This window comes from Haliotis rubra, unplaced genomic scaffold, assembly GCF_003918875.1.
Source record: "Haliotis rubra isolate DU_JTF1 unplaced genomic scaffold, ASM391887v1 Scf344, whole genome shotgun sequence".
NCBI classification, from domain to species: domain Eukaryota; kingdom Metazoa; phylum Mollusca; class Gastropoda; order Lepetellida; family Haliotidae; genus Haliotis; species Haliotis rubra.
The window spans coordinates 224,927-252,458 of record NW_025767018.1 but is presented as its reverse complement, the minus strand read 5'-3'; the positions used below and the strand labels follow the sequence as shown (position 1 = coordinate 252,458).

Sequence of the window (27,532 nt, the reverse complement as noted above, 5' to 3'; positions counted from 1 at the left end):
TAGAATGTTGTTGATGTATGCCTAAAGTTTGAGCAATAATTAGCAATTTTAATCACCTATCATGTTCATAGATAGCAAAACGTGTGGGAAAAAAATATAGGTCCTGAAAGTTTGATCTGTTCATAAATCTGAATATTGGAGTGTGTGTGTGAGTTTAGTTTTGACCCGCTTTTAAATATTCCACCAATATCACGGCAGGGGACACCAGAAATGGGTTTCACACATAAATGTTGGGAATCGACCCCGGGTCTTCAGTGTGATGAGCGAACGCTTTAACCATTAGGCTACCCCACCTCCTGCCATGACAAATTAATTATAGTAATGAACTGTGTCCTCCACAAATTATCACACACGGCAAACCTAGTTACTTCATGTAGTATTGATCTTCCTTGTTTGACCTCTGACCTGCGCTAGTACTGGTCCTGTCCTTGACCTCCCTGTGTTGACTTCTGACCTGTGACCTGTGACCTGTGACCTGCATCAAAGTCAGTATCAAATGATATTTTCTCTGTTCAGGTTTTCCGGTGTCCCGAGGCGGCAATGATCTTCTTGAGGTAAGGCCTTTATATGAGTTGATGTGAGGTGAAATTAGATTTAACGTTGTGCTTGAGAATATTTCGCTCATATGACGACGTGCATGCGCGTGTGTATGTATGTGAGGCTGCTTGTACTAGCCCAGACTTAGCTGGTTTTATAGTGCTAGGCCACTGAGATACCATGCCGCAGTGAATCATGAATACCCCACTCAGACACATTATACTGACTCCGAACCGACCAGTCCTTGTTGTACCTGTTAATGCCGAGCGCCAGGCAGGGACCAACAAGTACCATATATTAACGTCTTTTGGTATGACGCGGTCGGGGATCGAACCCGCGACCTTCCGCTCTCCGGGCGGACGCTCTAACCACTACACCACAGAGGCGGTCTTTTATATGAGGACACCAAATACTGTTGTCTGTTGCCTGGATGGTTGTAAGGGTGAAGGTAGAAAGAAGAAGTTTCTCTGACAATACTAACAGCTTTGGTTCACATTTATAACAGCTTTGAGGAAATAATCTGTTTTTCAAAAGTATTCATGAGCCACTGTCACTCATGTTACGGATGATTCTAAAGATTCTATAAAGACTGGCCGAAAAGGACCAGTTGTTTAAGGCACAGCAATTTGCTGTGAAGAGTTGTGTCTTTTAGGCAGAGCAGCACCATGTGATTGTGGGCCCAGTCTTGTTTGCCGAATTAAGGTTTTAGGTTTGTCAGTTCCATACCCATAATTGTTCGTTTCTCTAAAGTTGTAAACAACGAAAACCTCTATCTCTTTGGTTTTTCTTCCGATTCAGCTAACAGGCTGTCGTATAACTAGAATGCAGACTTCGACGATTGGTTAGAATTGATCTTCAGCAACCCATGTTTGTCGTAAGAGGCGACTAACGGGATCGGTTAGTCAGGCTTGCTCATGCAGTTGATTACTTGATTGTCCAGGGGTGGAAATAACTTTAAAATTGCTTGTGTACTCAGTGACACATGTAAAATCACTTGCCCTGACAATTTTCCCACTAGACCGGCCATTTTCTTGTTGATTTTTTTAATAAACAACATAATTAACATTGGAAAGTCAACTGAACACCGGTACAGTGTGATATACAAATTTGCTTGCCCAACAGAAAAAAAACACTGGACTCGGACGTCGGGCAATGGGTTATTTCCACCCCTGTTGTCTGGTCCAGACTTGGTACTTTACAGACCGCCAACATATAGCTGGAAAATTGCTGAGTGTGGCGTTAAACGACAATCAAACAAAACTATCGCTGAAATAGTGTTCAAGGCATTGTCATAACCAGCTCACTGATATGATGTTACGATGAAACCATCCTGACATGAGAGTGTAGAAGTTTGTCAAATACTTTGTCAAGAGTTAAACTTTAAGTAATATTTTACTGACAAACATTCAGTGAAACCTCATCAAGGTACTTTAGACAAATCCGTCATGTCAAGTGAAATTAATTTATATTTTTTGTCGCCATCCTGACATTTTTTACTTCTTATTTTGATGTTTTATTTCTTCAGTGGTGGCGTGACATTTCCAGATCTCCAGAACGAAGAAAGTAAGTGACAGCAATGAAACTATAATTGGAAGAAAAAGTAGTTTTTGAAACAATTTAAAAAGAGGAATGAGCTGTCCATTGTACATGATGAAGTGATCAACGTCAGACTTTCCACCTGCTTCACTTGTCAGTAAACCTGTGAAGATCCAGGTTAGAATTGATCTTCAGCAACCCATGTCTATCGTTAGAGTGAGTGACAAGCATAGGTTACTAGAGGTTCATTCTAACCTGGATCTTCACGGGGGCTTGTCGTTAGAGGCAACTAATAGGTTTGTGTGGTCGCTGATTTGGTTTACAAATATCATCATATCACATTTGGGTAGATCGATGCTCATGATGCTCATCACTGGATTGTCTGGTCCAGACTCGATTATTTACAGACTGCTGCCATATAACTGGAATATTGCTGAGTGAGGCCTGAAACTAAACTCACTCACTCACTCTTGATGTTGGTTTTGGATTGTCTGGTCCAGATTCGATCACTTATAGCCAGCTGCCATATAGCTGGAACATTGCTGAGTGCGGCGTGAAACTAAACTCACTCACTCACTCATGATGTTGGTTTTGGAGCGGGTGAAACTAAACTCACTCACTCACTCATGATGTTGATTTTGGAAACACACACTGGGCACACACACACACACACACACACACATGTATTTACTGGTCTGTTTTTACCATCCTCTTTGTTGTGCTTCAGTTTTCAAGCTGCAGGAGAACATCATCCGTACCATGATGCAGATCGAGAACACCTATATCCAGCTGGCAAAGTCCATGTTGGCCAAGAGGAACGTCCTGATGATCTGTGATAGAGGCGTGATGGATGGGTCTGCTTGTGAGTAGAGTATTCATGATGATCTGTGATAGAGGCGTGATGGATGGGTCTGCTTGTGAGTAGAGTATTCCTGATGATCTGTGATAGAGGCGTGATGGATGGGTCTGCTTGTGAGTACAGTATTCCTGATGATCTGTGATAGAGGCGTGATGGATGGGTCTGCTTGTGAGTAGAGTATTCATGATGATCTGTGATAGAGGCGTGATGGATGGGTCTGCTTGTGAGTACAGTGTTCATGATGATCTGTGATAGACGTGATGGATGGGTCTGCTTGTGAGTACAGTGTTCCTGATGATCTGTGATAGAGGCGTGATGGATGGGTCTGCTTGTGAGTACAGTGTTCCTGATGATCTGTGATAGAGGCGTGATGGATGGGTCTGCTTGTGAGTAGTATTCTCTGATGATCTGTGATAGAGGCATGATGGATGGTCTGCTTGTGAGTACAGTGTTCCTGATGATCTGTGATAGAAGTCTGATGGATGGGTCTGCTTGTGAGTACAGTGTTCCTGATGATCTGTGATAGAGGCGTGATGGATGGGTCTGCTTGTGAGTACCAGTATTCCTGATGATCTGTGATAGAGGCGTGATGGATGGGTCTGCTTGTGAGTAGAGTATTCATGATGATCTGTGATAGAGGCTTGTGATGGATGGGTCTGCTTGTGAGTACAGTGTTCATGGTGATCTGTGATAGAAGTCGTGATGGATGGGTCTGCTTGTGAGTACCAGTGTTCCTGATGATCTGTGATAGAGGCATTGATGATGGGTCTGCTTGTGAGTACAGTATTCATGATGATCTGTGATAGAGGCATGATGGATGGGTCTGCTTGTGAGTACAGTGTTCATGATGATCTGTGATAGAGGCATGATGGATGGGTCTGCTTGTGAGTACAGTGTTCATGATGATCTGTGATAGAGGCGTGATGGATGGGTCTGCTTGTGAGTACAGTGTTCCTGATGATCTGTGATAGAGGCGTGATGGATGGGTCTGCTTGTGAGTAGAGTATTCATGATGATCTGTGATAGAGGCATGATGGATGGGTCTGCTTGTGAGTACAGTGTTTCATGATGATCTGCTTGTGATAGAAAGTGATGGATGGGTCTGCTTGTGAGTACAGTGTTCCTGATGATCTGTGATAGAGGCGTGATGGATGGGTCTGCTTGTGAGTACAGTATTCCTGATGATCTGTGATAGAGGCGTGATGGATGGGTCTGCTTGTGAGTAGAGTATTCATGATGATCTGTGATAGAGGCATGATGGATGGATGGGTCTGCTTGTGAGTACAGTGTTCATGATGATCTGTGATAGAGGCGTGATGGATGGGTCTGCTTGTGAGTACAATGTTCCTGATGATCTGTGATAGAGGCGTGATGGATGGGTCTGCTTGTGAGTACAGTATTCCTGATGATCTGTGATAGATGGATGGGTCTGATGGATGGATGATCTGCTTGTGAGTACAGTGTTCAATGTTCCTGATGATCTGTGATAGAGGCGTGATGGATGGGTCTGCTTGTGAGTACAGTATTCCTGATGATCTGTGATGTGAAATTGATGGATGGGTCTGCTTGTGAGTACAGTGTTCCTGATGATCTGTGATAGAGGCGTGATGGATGGGTCTGCTTGTGAGTACAGTATTCCTGATGATCTGTGATAGAGGCGTGATGGATGGGTCTGCTTGTGAGTACAGTGTTCATGATGATCTGTGATAGAGGAGTGATGGATGGGTCTGCTTGTGAGTACAGTGTTCCTGATGATCTGTGATAGAGGCGTGATGGATGGGTCTGCTTGTGAGTACAGTATTCCTGATGATCTGTGATAGAGGCGTGATGGATGGGTCTGCTTGTGAGTACAGTATTCCTGATGATCTGTGATAGAGGCGTGATGGATGGGTCTGCTTGTGAGTACAGTGTTCATGATGATCTGTGATAGAGGCGTGATGGATGGGTCTGCTTGTGAGTACAGTGTTCCTGATGATCTGTGATAGAGGCGTGATGGATGGGTCTGCTTGTGAGTACAGTATTCCTGATGATCTGTGATAGAGGCGTGATGGATGGGTCTGCTTGTGAGTACAGTGTTCCTGATGATCTGTGATAGAGGCGTGATGGATGGGTCTGCTTGTGAGTACAGTGTTCATGATGATCTGTGATAGAGGCGTGATGGATGGGTCTGCTTGTGAGTACAGTGTTCCTGATGATCTGTGATAAGCGTGATGGATGGGTCTGCTTGTGAGTACAGTGTTCCTGATGATCTGTGATAAGCGTGATGGATGGGTCTGCTTGTGAGTCTGCTTCCTGATGTACAGTATTCATGATGATCTGTGATAGATGGAGGCGTGATGGATGGGTCTGCTTGTGAGTACAGTGTTCCTGATGATCTGTGATAGAAGCGTGATGGATGGGTCTGCTTGTGAAGTACAGTGTTCCTGATGATCTGTGATAGAAGTGATGGATGGGTCTGCTTGTGAGTACAGTGTTCCTGATGATCTGTGATAAGTGATGGATGGGTCTGCTTGTGAGTACAGTGTTCCTGATGATCTGTGATAGAGGCGTGATGGATGGGTCTGCTTGTGAGTACAGTATTCATGATGATCTGTGATAGAGGTGATGGATGGGTCTGCTTGTGAGTACAGTATTCCTGATGATCTGTGATAGAGGCGTGATGGATGGGTCTGCTTGTGAGTACAGTATTCCTGATGATCTGTGATAGAGGCGTGATGGATGGGTCTGCTTGTGAGTACAGTATTCCTGATGATCTGTGATAGAGGCGTGATGGATGGGTCTGCTTGTGAGTACAGTATTCCTGATGATCTGTGATAGATTCACTGATGATGGATGGGTGGGTCTGCTTGTGAGTACAGTATTCCTGATGATCTGTGATAGAGGCGTGATGGATGGGTCTGCTTGTGAGTAGAGTGTTCATGGTGATCTGTGATAGAGGCGTGATGGATGGGTCTGCTTGTGAGTAGAGTGTTCATGATGATCTGTGATAGAGGCGTGATGGATGGGTCTGCTTGTGAGTACAGTATTCATGATGATCTGTGATAGAGGCGTGATGGATGGGTCTGCTTGTGAGTACAGTGTTCATGATGATCTGTGATAGAGGCGTGATGGATGGGTCTGCTTGTGAGTACAGTGTTCATGATGATCTGTGATAGAGGCGTGATGGATGGGTCTGCTTGTGAGTGGAGTGTTCATGGTGATCTGTGATAGAGGCGTGATGGATGGGTCTGCTTGTGAGTGGAGTGTTCATGGTGATCTGTGATAGAGGCGTGATGGATGGGTCTGCTTGTGAGTAGAGTGTTCATGGTGATCTGTGATAGAGGAGTGATGGATGGGTCTGCTTGTGAGTATAGTATTCATGGTGATCATTGAGAGGGCATTATGTAATGGTTTAAATATTGCAACTTGGATCTCACTCCCAGTAAACAGGAAGAAGTTGCAGTTTCAGAGGATGCTTTGTGGTTTACATAGATACAGAGATGCCAACCACTCCGATTTGGCTGAGTTACTCCAGTTTTCACATACAACATCTGCTGTCTTTAAAGGGGAAGTGTACACGATAAAATCACATTTATTCTTATGTGAAACAAAATGAAATATTTTAATCATTTTATATCAATGTTTGAAATTATACACTCATTTTTCTTACAATGAAAGTATAACCCTCAAAATAAGTGCTGAAATGTTATGCGGTCCTTGTTTGCCGAGCTAAACAGGCCAGAGTTACCGCCCTTTGATTATGACGCAATTGGTGCCACTTGATTTTAGACTGGTCTCCTGTCTTGTCCCAAATCAAAAGATAATAATACTGTGAGAAATTAATCATGTGAGAAAAGTTTGTGAAAATACGAAAGATGCATAAGAACTAAAAAATGTAAGCAGCCGGACAGATTGATCGGGTATATTTTCATTCATAACCTCACGTCAATGAAAATACCAAATATGTGTAACAATGTTGACGTACGTATGACATCACTATCGGAAGCGACATTCTCAAAATGGCGTGTTCACTGACACGAGTACACCGGATATTTCTACGGGCAATTTCGTTGTTTCAAGCAACGTATATACATAAATGTGACATGTAAGTAGTCCGAAACATTCTGACAATCTGCTGGTTCTATTTTCTTTTTGTTTTCATTGTGGCCAAGGGAAATAGTCAGAAATGAGGAGAACTTCCATCGTCGGTGTGCGTGATTTTTTTCATCAGTCATGGCGTCAAGCTTTCAGAAACTATAATATGTTGTGATGAATCTCGGACATCATTGGAATACACCTATTTTATTTAACTATCGCTTGCTACAATACTTTTCCCATGCATGGCCTATAACTACTGAGCAAGTGTATGCAACAAAAGTAGGCGAACAGATACAATGAGTGAAATCTGAATTCGACTTTGTTTACATTTCAAACAAGTGGTCCTTTCCCAGCGTGGCATCTGATATGTTTTGTTAGATTTCACTGAAACATTTGGTATTGGTGACAAAGACCATTTGTCATTTTATTTTGAACTGTATGAGGAATTCAGGGATTCGTGTAATAGTATGTGTGACGTGATTTTATAAACACTCTGCAATATGACTGAAAATTCACTTTGACATTTACTGTGTGTATTTCGTAATGTGACAAAACTTGCCAGATTTACGATGCATGTAATTTTCAGTATACGTGCCTTACAGAGAGCGAATGATGTCATAGAAAACCAAATTTCAAACAGAATTAAAAACTGCCAATTGCACTTTTTTTCGTGATGGATTTGGATATGGTATCGATAGGTGGGAAGAGGTGGCACATATATTTACGATTTATGTAGGAATTAAGTAACAAACGTAGAATGCCGACTCATTCACCGATGGCAAGCTAGATGTAGTGCATAAACATTTTAGTTTTTGTGAAAAACGATACTGTTGAAGGACCGACTCAGGTTAAATGTTTTACAATTTGGTTACATGGTAACACTGTTTGTACAATGTATACGTTTCTTCAAACTGCAACGTCATCAAAGTGTGGAACTGACCACATAGCCAGCTGACGGCCAGGCAACAGCTGGATTAAAACAGTAGCGTGCGGATCGAGACACTAGAACCACACCTATACCTGCACAACGTGAAATGGGTCTAACAACGTCATTCGTTTATCGGTCTGGCACCGATGACGTCATTTCCAAGGGGCATAAGCCATGGTGTGTTTATTGTGGACATAGAACTCTCGGTTAATGTGGAAAATTTGAATCGATATAATGCAAAAAATAAATTAGTTACTTCTGATATCTGTACTGTTTTGGCTATAAAACAACTTGACAAACACTTTTTATGATGAAAAAGTGCAAGACAAAATGGTTAATTTTCGTGTAAACTTGCCCTTTAAAAAACTCAGATGTTTTAGAATTATTTTTTTTAAAACTTATCCTTTATAAAACTTATCCTATCTCACTTTTCCGATTTGCACGTGTTTTCTCTAGGACAGGTCCCTTGCGTGCGACTACCTCAGAGTGATCATTCTTCTTCTTGCTGAATGAGAACTTTTCCTGATAGGCCCTCGTAATGTCCATATACTTCCCTCAGTTCCACTTTCGTCATGTGTGGGTTGTTTCCCAGGCTGCTCTCCTTATAGGGCAGGTCCCTAGTCCCCAGTATTAACTGCTCGTCGTCTGGAGATTCCCATGTCGGATGGTGATGATTTTATTGGCGCATCATCAGATGTCTACTCGTCGTTCCACCTCATCAAACCGCTCTGTGTTGCCAGCTGACTCACACAGCCGATCTACATCGTCAAATCGCTGAACCGATTCAGCACACCGAATCGGTTCGCCATACCAAATGGATTCATCAGACCGAACCGTTTCGCCACGGCGTATGTGGATTACGACATCGACTCAATTCGCGATAATATTAAGACTGTGTCTTATCGCCGAAACGGTTCACATCATCGATTTGATTCACAGGACTGAAACGGCTAGCCGCAACGTAACGGCTCTCTTCACCGAAACGATTCACCTCATTGAACCAATTCACCTCAGCCGGAACATTTCACGTCGCCTCACCGGTTCATCTGATCGTTCTAGATCTCTCCATCGACTGAGATCATTTAAACGTTTCGGATTACCGAACCGATCCAGATCACAGTCACGATCCAGCTCACAACGCTGATCCAGATCACAGACTGATTCAGATCATATCACACTACCTTGAACCGATTTACCAGCCCAACTCGTACCGCTTCGCCAGGCCGAACCGCTTCCTATTGCCGAACCAGTTCACCTGGCCCTTCAAGATCACTGAATTATCAGCATTCATCGAACTATCAGCATTCGTCAATAATCCATTCCTCGGACCTTCCCAGCAATTGAGCTTATTCATGAATTGGGCGATTCACCACTCGTGTTTTTTCCAACACTGCGCATCTTACCAGCCTATCAGAGCCTATGCCAAATGTGTCATAGACCGTGTTGTCCGGTTTTTTGTCACTTGTGTGTAACGTTTGCAAATGGCGGACTACCGTTTGTTGACCGGAATTTTGATGATTAGAGTGACTTTGAAGTGCCCTTGCAGACTTGTCTTGGTCCCAAGAATCGGATATCAAGTCCAGCCTTTAAATGCTAGTAACAATGAACGGTGCCATTCCCGGTAAGAGTGATTGTGTCGGGATTTCGACAGCCAGTCGAAAGGGGTGTGTCAGAGAGAGACTGCTTATCAAGGGTGACAGACAGAAACACCCAGGGACCTACCTTCACATCCCGATACATCCAGACTATCGGAAGTATCTTCGATTTACTTTCAAGGGGCGTCATTGATACCAATGGAGGGTCCTGCTGTTTGGCATATGTACAGCCCCGTGGCTTTTTACTCAGATACCCAATCCGATAACAAGCTACCTGCATTGTCGAGGCGTGACATTGGAGAACCATATCAACGACTGTGTTCAAGCCCAGCAGGATCCAGTCGTCCTTCCTCTCCACAGGCAGTTCATCATCAAGTTGCTCCCGCAATTAGGATGGCTGATGAATTTGGAGAAATTGGAGGTAACACCGACCTGGTGATTTCATTTTATTGGAACAATATTTAACACAACAGGTCATGATGTTTGTGCCACAGGAGAGGCGGGGACAAGATTCAGTGCAACGCACCACTAGTGCTGGTCCAACCCACAACTTTTCGCCAGTGGCAGAAGTTATTAGGGTGGTTGATGTCGGCACAAGCGCTGACTTACAGGGGCCAGCTGCAGCTTCGCCCTCTTCAGATGTTTCTGTGCCCATACATCCGGGACGACAACCCCAGCGAGTTGATTCGTCTTCCCGCACAAGTACATTCAGTCTTTCATTGGTGGCTCAACAAGTGTAATGTTTGCGTTGGAGTCTCTATGGTGCCCTTCATACCGACTCCACACCTGTTCGTCCACGCATCTGTCAAGCTGGGGAGCTCACTTTCTCCATCTGGAGAAAGGGCCCTTCATATCAACGAATCAGCACTGTCATTCTCGCCGTTCGGCATTGGGCATATACTGATTCAATCAGACATTTCGATGGTAATTTTGTACATAAACCATCAGGGGTCGACAGGATCATCAGCTCTGCTTCAGTTGATGTTTCGATTTATCATCTGATCGGTTCTCTCAACACAGTGGCCAGAGCCCGACACATTCCCAGGATGAGGAATGTCATTGCCGATGCCCTGTCACGTCTCAAACGTCCATAACTCACGGAGTGGAAACAACTGCCTCTGATATTCCAATCGAAGATCTACCTGTTATCACGACCAGAGGTAGACCTGTTCGCCACTCAGGACAACCGTCAGCTTCAGCGCAGATGATCACCAGTTGCGATCATTTCTGCTTTGTGTACAATCTGAATAAAATTCTGAATTTTATTTCTGATTTGTGTCTTCGATTCTTTTGGGAATTTTATTTCTCCTCTCAATTTAATTTGCATCCTTGGAGAGTCGCCACCTCACTTACTGTCGTCTGCTCTGTGGAGTAATTACATTAGTGAAGTGAGTCATTCCCGAAGTGTTACACTTCATAGCGTTCATGCTCCTAAGTACCTATACACATCTATGTGATCTTACTGTGGTAAGTAGTGGAAGTCATAAGATGATGTTGTGGTACTGAACGTTAAAATTGTGAGTTTTCCGATTCAATTACCCTTTCACCATCCTCAGGACGGTGTCTGTGGGGGTTGTTTCGAAGCAGGGGCTGGCCCGATACTAGTCATTAGACTTTTATTACGGGGGTACCTTGGAAATCGTGGTAATGCGACTGATTACACTCACTAAGCTGCGTCCTTTCACTTTTGTGAAGGTAGTGACTGAACACCACATTGCTCGGGAGTCCCGTCCCTGGGAGCAATTGTGCTTAGTAAGTCAATGGGTTCGAACTAACCATAACACGTAGTGACCTTGGTAGTTATGGGCCTACCTTGTCGTTGCTCCCTACGCACGGATGTAGAAGTGTTCGACAATCTTGCTTGCTGACCTCTACTCCATGGAGCAATCACGTCAGTGTAGTGAGTCCTTCCCGATTTCCTAATGGATTTCGTTACGTTCTAGCTACTAAGTACCTTAGCACACCGTTGTGACCTAACTGTGATAAGTAGTGGAAGTCATGTGGTGTTGTTTTGGTACTGAACGTTAAACTTGTGAGTTTTTACGATTCAGTTTCCTTTTCCCCTCTTTGTGATGGGGTCCTGGGGGGCTGTCTCGAAGCAGGTGCGGGCCCAATTAATAATCGTAATTACAGGGGTACTCTGATAAATCGTGGCGAAGCAAGGTGACTTGCCTAGTTGCGTTTTCTTGCGTATGCGTGGGTTGCTGCTGAACACCACATTGCTTAGGAGCACCCACTCCATGGGAGCGATGGTGCCTAGTAAGCCAAGGGGTTAATGAGAACCCATCACTAGTATAGTTACTATGCTCGTCGGATCCTGCAACCGAAACCACATCGCTCAGCAGCACCCACTCTTTGGGAGCGATGATGCCTAGTAAGCCAAGAGGTTCAGAAGAACCCATCACTAGTATAGGTACTATGCTAGTCGGATCCTCGGGCCGAACGCCACATTGCTGAGGAGCACCCACTCCATGGGAGCGATGATGCCTTGTTAGCCAAGGGGTTCACGAGAACCCATCACTACATCACTGGTATAGGTACTATGCTAGTCAGATCCTGGGGCCAAATGCCACATTGCTCAGGAGCACCCACTCCATGGGAGCGATGATGCCTAGTATGCCAAGAGGTTCAGAAGAACCCATCACTAGTATAGGTACTATGCTAGTCGGATCCTCGGGCCGAACGCCACATTGCTCAGGAGCACCCACTCCATGGGAGCGATGATGCCTAGTATGCCAAGAGGTTCAGGAGAACCCATCACTACATCACTGGTATAGGTACCATGCTAGTCGGATCCGGCCTGCCTTGTTCATTGCTAGCTACGGTTGTCATTAGCCTATACAGTATATAATGCTGTCAGTGCCTTTTGACTTAGGGTAAGCTGTGACTCGACGTCCAACCATGGGATAAGTGCAAATCGTGAGATAGGATAAGTTTAAAAATTTGAAAATTTTAATATAAATTGTATATTTATATATTTTTCCTTATCCTGACTTTTGCTTATTGCTTGTCTTCTTCTTCTTGCGAACATAGTGGAACACGTGTATCTCCCAATTGAAGTTCCCTTCAATAAAGAAATCACTAATTAGTACTCACCACGAGTTACCTCCCTTGCCCAAGCGCGGGAACGAGGGCGCCACCTCAACCCATGTGCCTCACTCTCTCCTTCTTCGCCGAGTGAGCTGGTCGTGAGAGCGCCTGTGTCTCCCAACACACTATATCCTTTTAGTTTAGTACCTCTTATACTTAGTATAGAGGTGTAACTAGTATCCTTATTCAAATTGCATTGATTATTAATTGTGTTTCTGCTGTTTATTCACGGTTCGCCGTGATTGTTCAGTAGTTTACGTCAATGAGAATCTGCACAGATTGTAAACTACGTTATTCCGCTACTGATCCACATTTATAATGCCCTAGTTGCATTACTCCATGTTCTTTTGTTTCTCGTTGTAAATTATGTATTAATTTACCAATTTCTGCCTTTGATAAATATTTATGTTCCGTTTTTAGACGGAAGGCAGATAAATATCGCAAACAATCTTCAGTCATGGCTAATAGATAAGAAGCTAATATTCCTGGTCAACTGTTGACTGACGACCCGCCACCGGCTGGTGGCATGCCTGAGTTTTCCTCGGGGGATAAGCGTGGGATGCAGTCCGCTATGTCCAAGAAGCGACCGGCATCTCAAGACCTGCCGTCTTCTCAGTCTAAGACTAGGAAAGCGTCCATATCATCACGTACACTTCGAACCCCCAGGTCTTCAGCTACGTCAAAAGGGAAATCTGCAAAATCGCAGGGGCAACGGGCGCATTAAGGAAGTCTTACAGAAAATCAGTCAAATGCAGAGCCTCCATCTGATTTCGTCACGCCCTACTGGCTAGCGAGAACTTGGTTTCCAGATCTCATACAAGAAATCGGGAAAACCAATTCTTTAGCTCCCACAACGCACCAATCTATTGATACATCCGCTCACTAAACAAGTGCACGAAACACCAGAAGCATTCCAACTTCACGCATGGATTGTATCAAGGCATGTCTGAATAAGAGGGGTTATTCTGCCAGAGCGGCTAAAGCGGTCACGCTTGCACTACGTAACTCAACTCGTAACTTTTACAATGACAAATGGCACAGTTTTGTCAATTACGCTGCTAAGAAAGGATTTTCAGCCAGATATGCTACACATCCTCAAGTGGCAGATTTCTTATGTTATCTACGTCAAACTAAGAATCTAAAAGGCTCATCCTTGTCCACATATCTTGCAGCTATAAGTTCTGTCATAACTATGAGAACGGGCGTCAAGTTGACAATAACACCGGAGTTACTCGCTTTAATACGAGCGTTCTGATTGGAAGATCAGAAAACGGAAGTTTCAAGATCCAGCCTGGGATCTAAATATAGTGCTCCAACACCTCACGAGCGAGGCTTATGAGCCATTGTTATCTACATCGTTTGAATCACTGACCCACAAAACCTTATTCCTGTTAGCATTAGCTACTGCCGCCAGGATGTCTGAGATTCACGCTTTGGATTACGAGAGAACACGCTTTGATGATACTCATACATCGCTCATCTGGGACTTCGCTGGGATTTTATAGCGAAAAAAACAAAACACACCAAAAAAAACCTGCCAGGTCAACCAGACAGATTATTCCATGTCCCAGCTCTCTCATCCATTCTTGAACTGCATGATACGATGGATTTATCACTATGTCCAGTAGTGCACTGAAAATATATCTCCAACGATCCAAACAGTCCAGAGGGAAATTCAAGAGATTGTTTATCCCTATATCTACAGCTTTGCAGACAGAAGTCTCGCGTACTACGATTTCTATCTGGATCAGAACTGTCATACTACGAGCCTACAAGGCTGCAGGACTCGACCCTCCAAGAGCTTCTAATCCTCACGAAATTAGACCGCTAGCCTCAACTCTCGCTCTACATGGGAATTGCTCGTTGAATACCATAATGGAGGGATGTTTCTGGAGATCCGATATGGTGTTTGCCAACCACTATCTGAGAGATATCACCACCAAGGACGTCTCAGGTATCCACCATTTCGGTCCCATGGTCCTCGCTCAACAGTTGACAGTTCCACGGAGAAGATAAGTCTATCTTGTTGATTTTATACTTATGATAACAGTACTAATAGATACATGCTATCTATATATTTTGCTTAAGTTTAATTTATTATCTTAAGCTCAGTACTATGGTTTTTAAATCATACTATATATAAGCTAACAACTCTACGGAGTTTGTTATTATATATTTAGCTTAAGTTTATCATATCTTAAGCTCAGTTCTATGGTTTCATTATAATGTATTAGCTAACAAACTCTACAGAGTTTTTGCTATTATATATGTAGCTTAAGTTAATTATATCTTAAGCACAGTACTATACTCATAGCATAAAATATATTAGCTAACAAACTCTACGGAGTTGTTGCTATTATATATGAAGCTTAAGTTTATTCATATCTTAAGCTCAGTACTATGTTTATATCATATAAGTATATTAGCTAACAAACTCTCAAGAGTTTTTGCTATTATATATTTAGCTTAAGTTTCATCATATCTTAAGCATTATGGTTACATTATAACAAGTATTAGCTAACAAACTCTACGGAGTTTTTGCTATTATGTATTAGCTATTCATATCTTAAGCTCAGTACTATGTTTATATCATATAAGTATATTAGCTAACAAACTCTCAAGAGTTTTTTGCTATTATATATTTAGCTTAAGTTTCATCATATCTTAAGCATCATGGTTATATTATAACATGTATTAGTTAACAAACTCTTCGGAGTCTTTGCTATTATATATGTAGCTTAAGTTAATTCATATCTTAAGCTCAGTACTATGTTTATATCATATAAGTATATTAGCTAACAAACTCTAAAGAGTTTTTTTGCTATTATATATTTAGCTTAAGTTTCATCATATCTTAAGCATTATGGGTACATTATAAAATGTATTAGCTAACAAACTCTACGGAGGTTTTTGCTATTGTATACGTAGCTTAAGTTTATTCATATCTTAAGCTCAGTACTATGTTATATCATATAAGTATATTAGCTAACAAACTCTGAAGAGTTTTTGCTATTATATATTTAGCTTAAGTTTCATCAGATCTTAAGCATTATGGTTACATTATAAAATGTATTAGCTAACAAACTCTACGGAGTTGTTTTGGCTATTTAGGTAGCTTAAGTTAATTATATCTTAAGCACAGTACTATACTCATATCATAAAGTATATTAGCTAATAAACTCTAAGGAGTTTTTGCTATTATATATTTAGCTTAAGTTTAATCATATCTTAAGCTCAGTACTATGTTTATATCATAAAAGTATTTTAGCTAACAAACTCTAAGGAGTTTATGCTATCATATTAACAAGCTTAAGTCTATTAGTCTTAAGCATTGTATTAATGTTATATATACTTTTATCATAATAAGTAAATTGTAATAACCTTTATGTGGCAGCGGATAAGTTAGCAGCAGGAATTCATCAGTTCAGTGCCTTTATGAAGTTTCCATAGGGTTATTACAATCTTCACAGTTCAAATCACTAATTATTAAAATCCAAAGTATTATATATTCCCACCTCCTCTCCGTCGGATTCTACAAGCAATAAGCATGAGTCAGGATAAGGAAAAATATGTAATTTTTAGAGTAAAATTGATATTTTATACTTATCCTGACTCATGAGGTAAGCCCTCCCATCCTCCCCACATAACACTTTGGATTTCCCTGGAAATTCAAGTGTTGGGCTCAGTATATGAGGAGAGAGTGAGGCACATGGGTTGAGGTGGCGCCCTCATTCCCGCGCTTGGGCAAGGGAGGTAACTCGTGGTGAGTACTAATTAGTGATTTCTTTATTGAAGGGAACTTCAATTGGGAGATACACGTGTTCCACTATGTTCGCAAGAAGAAGAAGACAAGCAATAAGCATGAGTCAGGATAAGTATAAAATAACAATTTTACTCTAAAAATTACATACTTATCCTATCTCACAAGATGGATGCCCACTCAGCCTCCCCTCTACTAAGATTACGACGGTTACGTATAACTGTAATTGGCTCCAAGAAGAAAATGATCACTCTGAGGTAGTCACGTGTGGGTAGACAGGGGAACGTGTTGCACGCTTAGCCGGGGACTAGGGACCTGTCCTATAAGGAGGGCAGCCTGGGGAACACGGGCATATGGACAAGAGAGGCCTACAGGAAAAGTTCTCATTCGTTCCACTCAGCGTCGAAGCAAGAGAGAGAAGTGCAAATCGTGAGATAGGATAGTATATAAATATACTATTCATATTAAAATTTTCCATTCTGAAAATTGGTTACGCTATACAATTTTGTAAGTCACAGGTATTTTATTTGAGTTGACACCGGTAAAAGCATTCAGAAGCTAAGCGTATGATCTTTTGGGTGTCGATTGTGTATATTGCGTGTTCTTGATGATGAAGTTTTCACAATTTTTTTCCGAATGCATGTCATAACCCGTATGTAAGTGAAACAAAATGGCGGAGCCGACCATGTGCTCACCGCAAACTTTTAGTGCTTGGACTTCACTTTCTTTAGATCGAGGGTTGGCATCTCTAAATGTGGTCATGTCAGACCTGGGCTGATTTGTGTGAAACTCATTTCTGTTGTGCCCACTGGAATATTGCTTGAACTGTACTCACTCACTAATGTTTAATTTTACATTCTAAGTGTGAGGCGATGGGTAGTAATAATAATAGTAAAAATAAATGCATATTTATAATGCACCCCTTCCACACCTAAGGCATGCTCAAAGCGCAACAGAATATTAACACTGGAATATTTACAGATGAAGTTATACATAATATACTGAGAAAAGGTGGGTTTTAAGTCTGGACTTAAAAATGTCAATTGTGTCTGAGCTTTTAAGGGCACATGGGAGAGAGTAGTCGAGATATTGCTGGAATATTGCTAAAAGCAGCGTAAAATCATACTCACATAATTTTAAGTGATTAAGTTAAAAATAACCATAGAACAAAATTTTCTTTGTCTGCATGTTGCATTCAGCTTGGAATCCCTGATAAATATACAGTGGAAACCGCCTAAGGAAAGACCGCTTAACTAAAGAGATTTTGTCCCGCTTCAAAGCTATCAATTTAGTAAAGACGACAGTCGATCGAACTCCCATACTTTAACATAACGACATCGACCTCGCTTTGAGGAAGTAAACACTTTTCCTTGGTCCCGGCAAATTTCTTCATTAATTATGACTATTAGAGTCCTGTTAACTAAACTTGGATAAGTAAACAATACCGCTTAACTAAACGTATTCTCACAGTCCCTGGAAGTAAATTACTTAACAAAAGAGACTGGATAACTAAATTAGCGATCACCACTTAATCCGACATGAGGGGCACGTGTCAGTCTCCAGTTAAACAAACATCCTACTTACAGCTCGCTGGCATCATGCAGTTAACAATACACTGACAACTGGAAGCCAGCCCTGATAAGTGGTTCATTGATACATATGCATACATATATACATGCATATGGTTGTCATTTGCAGATTTTTGTAGGTTTGGATAAGTAAAATACCTGATAAGTAAACAATTTTGGCGAGTCCCTTGGAATTTTACTTATCAGGTTTCCACTGTATGACATGGCTTTTCCTTTAGACCTGGAAAAAAAAGACTGGGAGAGGATGAAGCAGCTGAACGAATGGAACGAGATTGACATCCGGGACAACCGTTACAACCAGATTATACACATGGTGTCTGCAGCTAAGGGAGCTGAGGACTTCTACACAGTTGCCGGACACAAGACACGGCATGAGGATCTTGAGGGTGCTCGGCAACTGGACAGCATCACCGCTAATGTATGTGTGTCACAGCTAAAGTATGTGTGTGTCACAGCTAAAGCATGTGTGTCATACTTGTATCATAATGTGTGTTTTCATGTGGCTCATGATGCAGTAACCATGGTAACAATGCTGTTTGCTTTTCCAGGCTTGGGTTGGACATCCGTACTATGATGTCATTGACAACACGGTGGACTTTGAGACGAAGCTGACCATGATGATAGCAGTAAGTTTTCAAATTTAATTTTTGAAAAGTTGGAATTCTGGAGCATCTTTGTATGTCAACCTTCCACAATGGACGCCCAATGGGAATTTGTGGAAGAGTGTTCACCTAGCAACTTATTCTGGTTGTTAGATGCAACTCGATGGTCCAGGTGGCCAGACTCTTAGTTTCAACAGTTTGTGAAATAAGAGAATCAACTTTATGATTTGTTGTATTCTCCAAGCTCGAACTGTGATGACCTCATTGTAAATACAGGCCGATCGGAATAATCACAGGGTTGTCTGGTCCAGACTTGATTATCTACAGTCTGCTTTATTATTGATGTAATGTGACAGTATGTGTTATAATAATAATAATAATAATGTGGGTATTTATATAGCGCTACATCCAGGTACTAATACCCGCTCATGGCTACAATACTATAGGAGAAAAGAAAATAGGTAAAACTATTTACAGAGAGACAATTGAACATAGAAAGTCTAGTGATAGGCAAGACGAAAAAAGTGGGTTTTTAGAGACGATTTAAATGTGTCCAAAGATTCAGCATTCTTGATGTGAGTGGGCAAGTTGTTCCAGAGACTGGCGGCTGCGTGTTGGAATGATCTTTTCCCATAGGATGAGAGTCGAACTTTAGGAATGACAAGTAGCTGGTGATTCTGGGATCGTAATGGTCGGGTTGGAATGTACTGACACAGAAGACTCGAGAGGTATTCAGGTGTTTGTCCATGTAGAGTTTTGAAAGTGATACATAGAATCTTGAAGTCAATCCGGAATTTGACAGGCAACCAGTGTAGAGACATCAGTGAAGGTGTGATATGATCTTTCTTGGACTTGAGGCAGACGATGCGTGCTGCTGAGTTCTGTAATTTTTTAAGTTTCTGAAGTTGAGTTGAACTGATGCCAAAGTGCAAACTGTTGCAATAGTCGAGTCGAGAGAGTATAATTGATCGAACCAAAGAATGAGCACATTATGATGTTAAAGGTTGGTATGTGACGGTACTGTTTCCTCCTGTCTCTACAGGCTGTGTGTAACAGGATGGGTATTGATGCAGACGACCGACTCGCTGCAGACAGTAGGAAGAGGAAGTTCCTGGTGTCACGTCTGCCTGGAGCCGACGTAAGCGATATCAGACTTATTCATCAGCAGTAACACACTCAGCAGTAACATGTTCGCTCATCACACTGAAGACCTGGGTTTGATTCCCTCCATGGGTACAATGTGTGAAGCCCACTTCTGGTGTCCCCCCGCCGTGATATTGCTGGAATATTGCTAAAAGCAGCCTAAAACCATACATACATACTCACTCACTCACTCACTCACTCTGCAGTAACACAATCTGCAGGAGTCATTTGGCAAAGGGAAAGATTTGATGTTTCTCCAGTTATGAAGGCAGTCGACTTCGACTTCAAAAAGATTTCGGGGCGGTGGGGTAGCCTAATGGTTAAAGCGTTGGCTCGTCACGCCGAAGACCCGGGTTCGAATCCCCACATGGGTACAATGTGTGAAGCCCATTTCTGGTGTCCCCCGCCGTGATGTTGCTGGAATATTGCTAAAAGCGGTGTAAAACCAAACTCAGTCAGTCAGTAAAAAAGATTTCAACATTATTCCAACTCATATGAACTGATTGCACTTTTAAAGATTGTTCCCCTGTTCCAGGATTTCCCACACCACCAGACGTTCACGGTTGTCCATGACTACCTGGTCACTCCCAGCAGGAAGATGCAGGCACGGCTCCGACGCCGGGGACAAGACGGTAACTGTCACTTCACAAAGTCACACATTCCTGTCAGACACCTCACGTTTTGTGAAAACAAAGTCAAAATCTTTAGTTGCATGTATAATCCTTTCATTATCTTGCTGCCAAACATACACTGGAATCCCACACAATGGATTCACCTGATATATTCCTATCTGATAATCTTGCCTCACCGCTGTTTGTCTCCGTCCCTAGCTAACTGGACGTACACTCACACGATCCGGCGGCCCGAGATCAACAAGCAGAGTGTGGAGTTAAGGATGCCAATATCTGCCAAGGATTATGAGGTACAGTTTCATAATACACCTTATTCCTAGAATACTTATAAACCAATCTCTTTCACTCACTCATCATCCTTGGACATCCGGCTTAGAATTGGTCTTCAGCAACCCATGCTTGTTGTAAGAGGCGACTAACGGGATCGGGTGGTCAGGCTCGGTGTCGCTGACTTGGTTGGCACATGTCATCGTATCACAGTTATGTAGATACAGGGGTTCAAAAATCCCATCGCCCGACGCCCGGGGCAAGTCAGTTTTCATTTCGGGCAATCAAATAATGGTATCTTACTTGTGCGTGGGCTACTATATAATTTCCACTTATGGTTTCAAACTGCAAATAAACTTTGATTTAATTTCATATCTGCTCAAAATGTAGCTATTAAATTTCGCAATGATATCAAAGTAGAGTTATCTTTCTTTGCTATTTATCACTTTTCAATAAAAATTCCAGTAAACATTAGCATCAAATACGATGTTGATTTCTTCTTTCATAATTACATCATCATAATTATGTCATAAGATCAGGGCAAGTGGATAATTAGTCAGGACAAGTTACTTTCTTAAAGTCACTTTCCCTGTGGCAAGTGGCTTTTTAAAAAAAAAATGAACCCCTGAGATAGATGCTCATGCTGTTGATCACTGGATTGTCTTGGTCCAGAGTTGATTATTTACAGACGTATGTGTCACATACAGCAGCTTGTTCATAGCTATACACTAGTTCTTGTTTGTAAAATGTAAAATATATCTGTCATTGGCAAGGTATATCCTGCATATTGGATTGGATTCAACCGTCAGTAGGCACAATGGATGGTGTAGTCGTCTACGGAGCCCCAATTCACTGTGTCAAGTTGCATACCTTTGGCATGCCAGAAATGTGTGTCTGTAGGGTTAAATCTCAGTACTGTCAGCATAATACCAAGCTTATGGGTTTTGCCATTCTCTTTCCACAGAGGTTACTTGTCATATCTTCCTACGAACCTCTGTTCTAATACGGCCATATTTCCCGGTTCTCGTAAAATCCCCTAGTGGCAAAAGATCGCAACACGAATTATCTCCCTTCTTTCTATCCATTCAGAACACGTGTTACATCGACTTAGATTCAACTTGACTAACACAAGCAAATGTGGGACCACAAATATCCCCGGGGACTTGTGTTGATGTTACACACAAGACGTTTAATGGCTAGCTTGTCCGTTGTCAACGAGGGCGATGGAGACGCCACTGATCCGCCATAACATGACTTAGTTCTGTCTAGAAGAAACGTTTGCGCATCGCCCAGGGGAAGAAGTTTAGTTTTCCTCGAAGCATACAGAAATTACCGAGGCCATGCGAATGATCACTTTTGAAACAACGTCGCTGATTGCACAACTAAATCTGATTGCCTCCAATCACGAGTCTTGAACACTCACACCATGAAAGGGCCGTATAAGAACAGAGGTTACGTAGTAAGATATGATAGGAGTAACCTCTGTGGGAAGAGAATGGGGTTTCGCCAGTGTGGTAAATGTCTGAAACAGCTTCACTTCAGGTTTTCATTCAAGATTAAGCTGATATGCTGTGATGTGGGTATTCGACAAACACATCATAACGGTTTCCTAATAGTCTTCAGAATACACTTAGCTCTGCAGAAATAACTTCTTCATGGATATTGTCCCCATGTGATTCTCTGATATTGTACCGCCATATAGCTGGAATATTGCTGAGTGTGGCGTAAAACTAAACTCGCTCCCAATATTGTAGCCTCATTTAGAATCAAGTTATTCACATTGGGTATAGGCTTATGACAAGCTCCTTGCCTTGGTAGGGATAGACATCGCTACACAGAGGGAACTTTACATCTGATGTGTACGATTGTACAGAAATACAGATCTGCAGTTTGATGTTTTAGTTTTGAGAATAAATGATATGAATGGAATACTGTTCCAAGTGTCATTAAGGCCACTAACTCAACTGTTACCACTGCCGCCATGTTTCAGATTCTGCTGGCACAGCGTGATGACAAGCATGCCACGGTGTACAAGAAGCGTCACTGTTTCCTATACCAGAACCAGTACTTCCAGCTGGACGTGTACGACGAACCGTGTCCCGAAAAGTAAGCTCTTGAAATTTGTGTTTTGGAGTCATGTTTACTAGGGGTGTCACGATTCGGTTCGGTTCATTGAAAATTGAATCGAAAAATGTACGATTCGATCTCGATTTCAAATGCATCCATTTCGATTCGATTCATAAAGTACTTACTTTCTAATACTGAGAGTTTATTTCACCTGAAATCGTAAGAAATTATGTTGAAAATTCGCTGCTACAAGTGTGGCCAGTGAGAGGGTATGCTCCACTGCTGGAGACATTGTAAGTGCCCAGAGGGCATGTCTTTCAAGTGAAAATTCCTTGCACAGAACATGATCATTCCAAATGACTTACAGTGACATTACAGTCACAATGAACACTTGACACCAGAGTTCGTGACTGAAACTTAATTTCATGATCACTTGTTCAGTGAGTATTTGTTGACAACTTGTCTTGACAGTGTTCTAATTGTGCATTGTGGCAATTTTTCCAAAGTTTGCCAAATTAAACTGATATTACAACAAATTTGACTTTGTCCTCAGCTTTGGTGAATCGAATGGAACAAATTAAATCAATAATCACATCGCATCGAAGTGATAGTGAATCGTGACACCCCTAATGTTTACTATGTTTATTTATGAAGTAACTTTACTCATGTTTAAACCCTAATCCTGCATGCACATTTATGCAGTATGAGAATGCCATTTTTGCTTTAACTGAAACTACTTCCCTAAAACAAGTATGTTGATGTCAATCCTTATTAGTAAATAAATCATTAACATAGCTTCACTGATTGCTTAATTTATCATGAAGACAAAGGAAGATACATCATTTAGCGAAATAATGCTGCAGTGTGATATTTTGCAAGCAACATCTTCTTGTGGATGTATATTGGTTGCAGTCCTCGACGTAGCATAACAAAAGGCTGTAAAATGAATATGGTGCTTGTTGTTCCTCTGCCTTGCAGTCAGCTTTTGAATTAAGAGGGGTCATGGGGTAGCCTAGTGGTTAAAGCGTCCGCTTGTCATGCAGAAGACCTGGGTTCGATTCCCCACATGGGTACAATATGTGAAGCCCATTTCTGGTGTCCCCCACCGTGATGTTGCTGGAATTTTGCTAAAAGTGGTGTAAAACCATGCTCACTCACTCACTCTCTTTGGAATTAAACTAGAACAGGTCAGCTTGGAGTCAAGATACTGTGTCTGGTTGGGGTATTGATTTTAAAAAACATTGTCATGGTCATGGGCTAGGTATAGGAAACTTGCATTAGTCAATGCACATACACACGTACACTGGTGTATATGTGCAATAATCTCAAACACGATATTAAACATGTTTGTTGGGTGGTGGGGTAGCCCAGAGGTTAAAGCGTTCACTCGTCACACCAAAGATCCAGGTTCGATTCCCCAAATGGGTACAATCTGTGAAGCCCATTTCTGGTGTCCCCTGCTGCGATATTGCTGGAATATTGTAAAGTGGCGTAAAACTAAACTCACTCATTACATATTCTGTTTGTTGCAGATGCCGAGGGTTGATCCTTCTGGAGACCTACACTACGTCAGCAGGGCGTTTAGATGTACCTAAATTTTTAAAAATAGAGAAAGAGGTGACGGACGACCCTATGTTTTCCATGTTCAACCTGTCACTCAAGGACGAGTTCTCCCGAAACAAAAAAGAACTGGACTTGTCAAAAGATGAAGACGAGTGATTGGTTTTCTAAGTAATGTGGTCTGTGTTCCGATTGGCCAAAACTTGTAATGAGAACCCGTAAGGCTGAAACGATACACTAAAACACCCAAGTTCAACAAGATATGAATTGTATCATACACAATCTGCCCTTGTCGAGATTCCTGTTTAGCATCATTATGTGCGTTAATGTTGTCATAAAATTAATTTGGTAACACCAGCTGTTGCAACTCACTTTGAGCGGTGGGGTTGCCTAGTGGTTAAAGTGTTCGCTCGTCACGCCAAAGACCCGGGTTTGATTCCCCACATGGGTACAATGTGTGAAGCCCATTTCTGGTGTCCCCCGGCCTGATATTGCTGGAATATTGCCTAAAACTAAAACTCACTCACACACTTGATCAATAAATGGCCATAGACCATGTGGTTGCTCAGACTGAACAATTCTTTTTCATAGAGATCGTCCAAGGTGGGTAGCAGGGAGGTAACTCCACGTGGTGGGGGCCGTATAATAGATAAAAAAAAATTGTTATTTATTGTACAATATTTTTATTAAAACATTGATACAACTGTTACGCGACATTTTCAGCCTCAGAATATGCATATATGTACCCCAAGGACGATTCTCTTCAAAGAATTGGAAACCTCTACAGGTTTAGCTAAATTTATTTTGGCGTGTGAGTGAATAAGGTTTAACGCCGCTTTTAGCAATATTCCAGCAATATCACGGCGGGGGACACCAGAAATGGGCTTCACCCATTGTACCCATGTGGGGAATCAAACCCGGGTCTTCGATGTGATGAGCAAACGCTGTAACCACTAGGCAACCCACCGCCCGATGTTTTGTGTGAGTGATGTGGGTTTTGGCAACAGGAACAGAAGATGATGGGAGAATATGGCTGTATTTCTGTTTTGGGAAGAAAATCGATGTCTGTATTGAATTGGGGTATATTTTGGGTTAGGACTCTAATATTTTCAGTGTTTTACGTTTACAGATTTAGGGCCTAAAAATTCATTCATTGACCAAAGATAACTGGAAGAAGTCCACTACCAAATATATTTTTTATATATTTTCTTCAAAATGTTGATAGGTGGGAAAACTTTGGTGCGGGAGGAAATGGGATTGAAATACATGTAGGTGGAAAATTTCATTGACAGGAATCCTCAATAGTTATTTTTTTTATTCAATGTGTTTTGAAATTTTTATCAAATATTTTCACAAGTTTTAATTTAAAGCATTTTAAATAATTTATGTATATATCGGTAGTGACAGTAAATGTTTTTAAACAATTTGCTTTTTATTGTTTAGGGGAAATATATATAATTAGTTTCATTGTTTTATTTTTCACATTAAAATATTTTGGAGTCAATGGATTCATAAGACGTCTGGCCTTGTTTTAGTACTTAAACAATGTTGAAATTGAAAGTGTTTTGTTTCAATGTTAAGGTGACTTACGGGCCTACTCATGAATGATTCAGAACAGACCTAAAACAGGTCTTTTGTCCTTCAAAGGTGCTTGACTTCAATAATCAGATGACCTATATATTGTGTGGTGAACAGAATATCATGATGTTCGTGTATCATTTCAGATGAGAGGTTTGCTAATGCTTTCTTTATGTCACATGATTTATGTCGTGTTATACTGAACGATGTGTGTTTTGTCATAGAATGTATTCTGTTAACGTATAGGCTGAATTTGTGTTAAAGAACAAGATTGGAATGAGGTGTTGAGAAAATGTTACATTCCTAAATACATCAAAACAAATCAGTTTCGTCCCTTCATGATACTGTACAGGGGTGGAAATAACTTTAAAATTGTTAGTGTACTCTGGTACAGTGGCACATGTAAATCACTCGCCCTGATAATTTGTCCACTATACCAGCCATTTTCTTGTTGATTTTTTAAATAAATAACATAATTAACGTTGGAATATCAACTGGACACCGGTACAGTGTGATATACAAATTTGCTTGCCTGACAGAAAAAAACACTGGACTCGTGCATCGGGCAATGGGTTATTTCCACCCCTGAGTTTGGAAACATTCTTGAAATGCTGTTGTTAGGACAAAAGAAATTGATAACGTTTTATTACTGTCTAAAATACGACCCCAGTTGTAATACAGTGGAAGTTGTCTAAACCGGCACTCGTCAGGACTGCAGAAATAATCCGGTTTCGACAGCCTGCCTGATTGTAGAGCTGACACGGTTACCTATGGCTAGAACCGAACCAGTTCTCATTGAAGCTTTTTGTTTTGGAGCCAATTTTTGGTTCAAATTAGTCTGATAGAAGTCTTTCTTCCTAAGAAAGTCTAAACTAACTCACTCACTCACCCAAACACACACCCACCCACCCACTCACTCACTCACCCACTCACTCACTCACCCATGAATAGCTCCAGCACATAATGATGTATTGTAGACACAGTTCACCCTGTACAATAGTGAAAAGAGGTAGTTGGTGTGGTCCTAACTGAAACAATGGCCATCTTTTTTCTGTAGAATTATTTTACTAAATTTACATTAATATGAAAAGTGATAAACAGTATTCATTTGTCACATAGTTTTACAAATATTTTTTTATAAAAAAGTTAGAATAATCAATATTGTTTTAAATCTCCTTGTTGATTTATGGCATTTATTTTTATTGCCCCAGAAAATGTTAAAAAATATATTCATCCATGAAAACCACTACGTTTTTTCTATTTTTTGCAACAAAATTAGGGAGTTTTTCCATTGGTCTGAACAAAGATGTTTATTACTGATCAAAATTGAACTTATATATATTTATCATGTACATAAACATAATGGCATATTTTCATTTCTGATTTTCGTGGGGGTGGTGGGGTAGCCTAATGGTTAAAGCGTTGGCTCGTCACGCCGAAGACCCGGGTTCGAATCCCCACATGGGTACAATGTGTGAAGCCCATTTCTGGTGTCCCCCACCGTGCTGTTGCTGGAATATTGCTGAAAGCGGCGTAAAACCAAACTCAGTCAGTCAGTCAGTCTGATTTTCGTGAATGTTTTGATACAGTTAGAAATGAAGGTTTTGAAAGAAGTATCTATACCTGACTCAGGATAATAACGTGAGAAGAAAAGCAATCAATTTTGTATTCACTGTATTTCTTTGATGTTGGTTGATGGGACCACTTCACCA

General features: G+C 41.4%; 1 protein-coding gene and 1 long non-coding RNA gene across 2 annotated transcripts in view; one reads left to right on the top strand and one right to left on the bottom strand.

Annotated features, from left to right (window-relative positions):
- LOC124284754 (TRPL translocation defect protein 14-like) overlaps positions 1-25,048 on the top strand; it is a 45,626-nt gene extending 20,578 nt beyond the window's left edge. The window contains exons 3-12 of the mRNA XM_046720857.1: positions 517-554; positions 2,063-2,100; positions 2,801-2,935; positions 18,190-18,389; positions 18,520-18,597; positions 19,616-19,711; positions 20,252-20,348; positions 20,547-20,638; positions 22,606-22,721; positions 24,215-25,048. Of these exons, the coding sequence (XP_046576813.1) occupies positions 517-554; positions 2,063-2,100; positions 2,801-2,935; positions 18,190-18,389; positions 18,520-18,597; positions 19,616-19,711; positions 20,252-20,348; positions 20,547-20,638; positions 22,606-22,721; positions 24,215-24,401 (1,077 nt within the window). The 3' untranslated portion in view covers positions 24,402-25,048. The remainder of the gene's footprint in view (positions 1-516; positions 555-2,062; positions 2,101-2,800; positions 2,936-18,189; positions 18,390-18,519; positions 18,598-19,615; positions 19,712-20,251; positions 20,349-20,546; positions 20,639-22,605; positions 22,722-24,214) is intronic.
- On the bottom strand, positions 265-27,532 carry LOC124284756. Its single transcript, XR_006900638.1, has 3 exons — positions 27,444-27,532; positions 6,660-6,663; positions 265-293 (listed from the first exon to the last, which is right to left on the bottom strand). It is a non-coding gene; the product is annotated as an uncharacterized LOC124284756 (long non-coding RNA).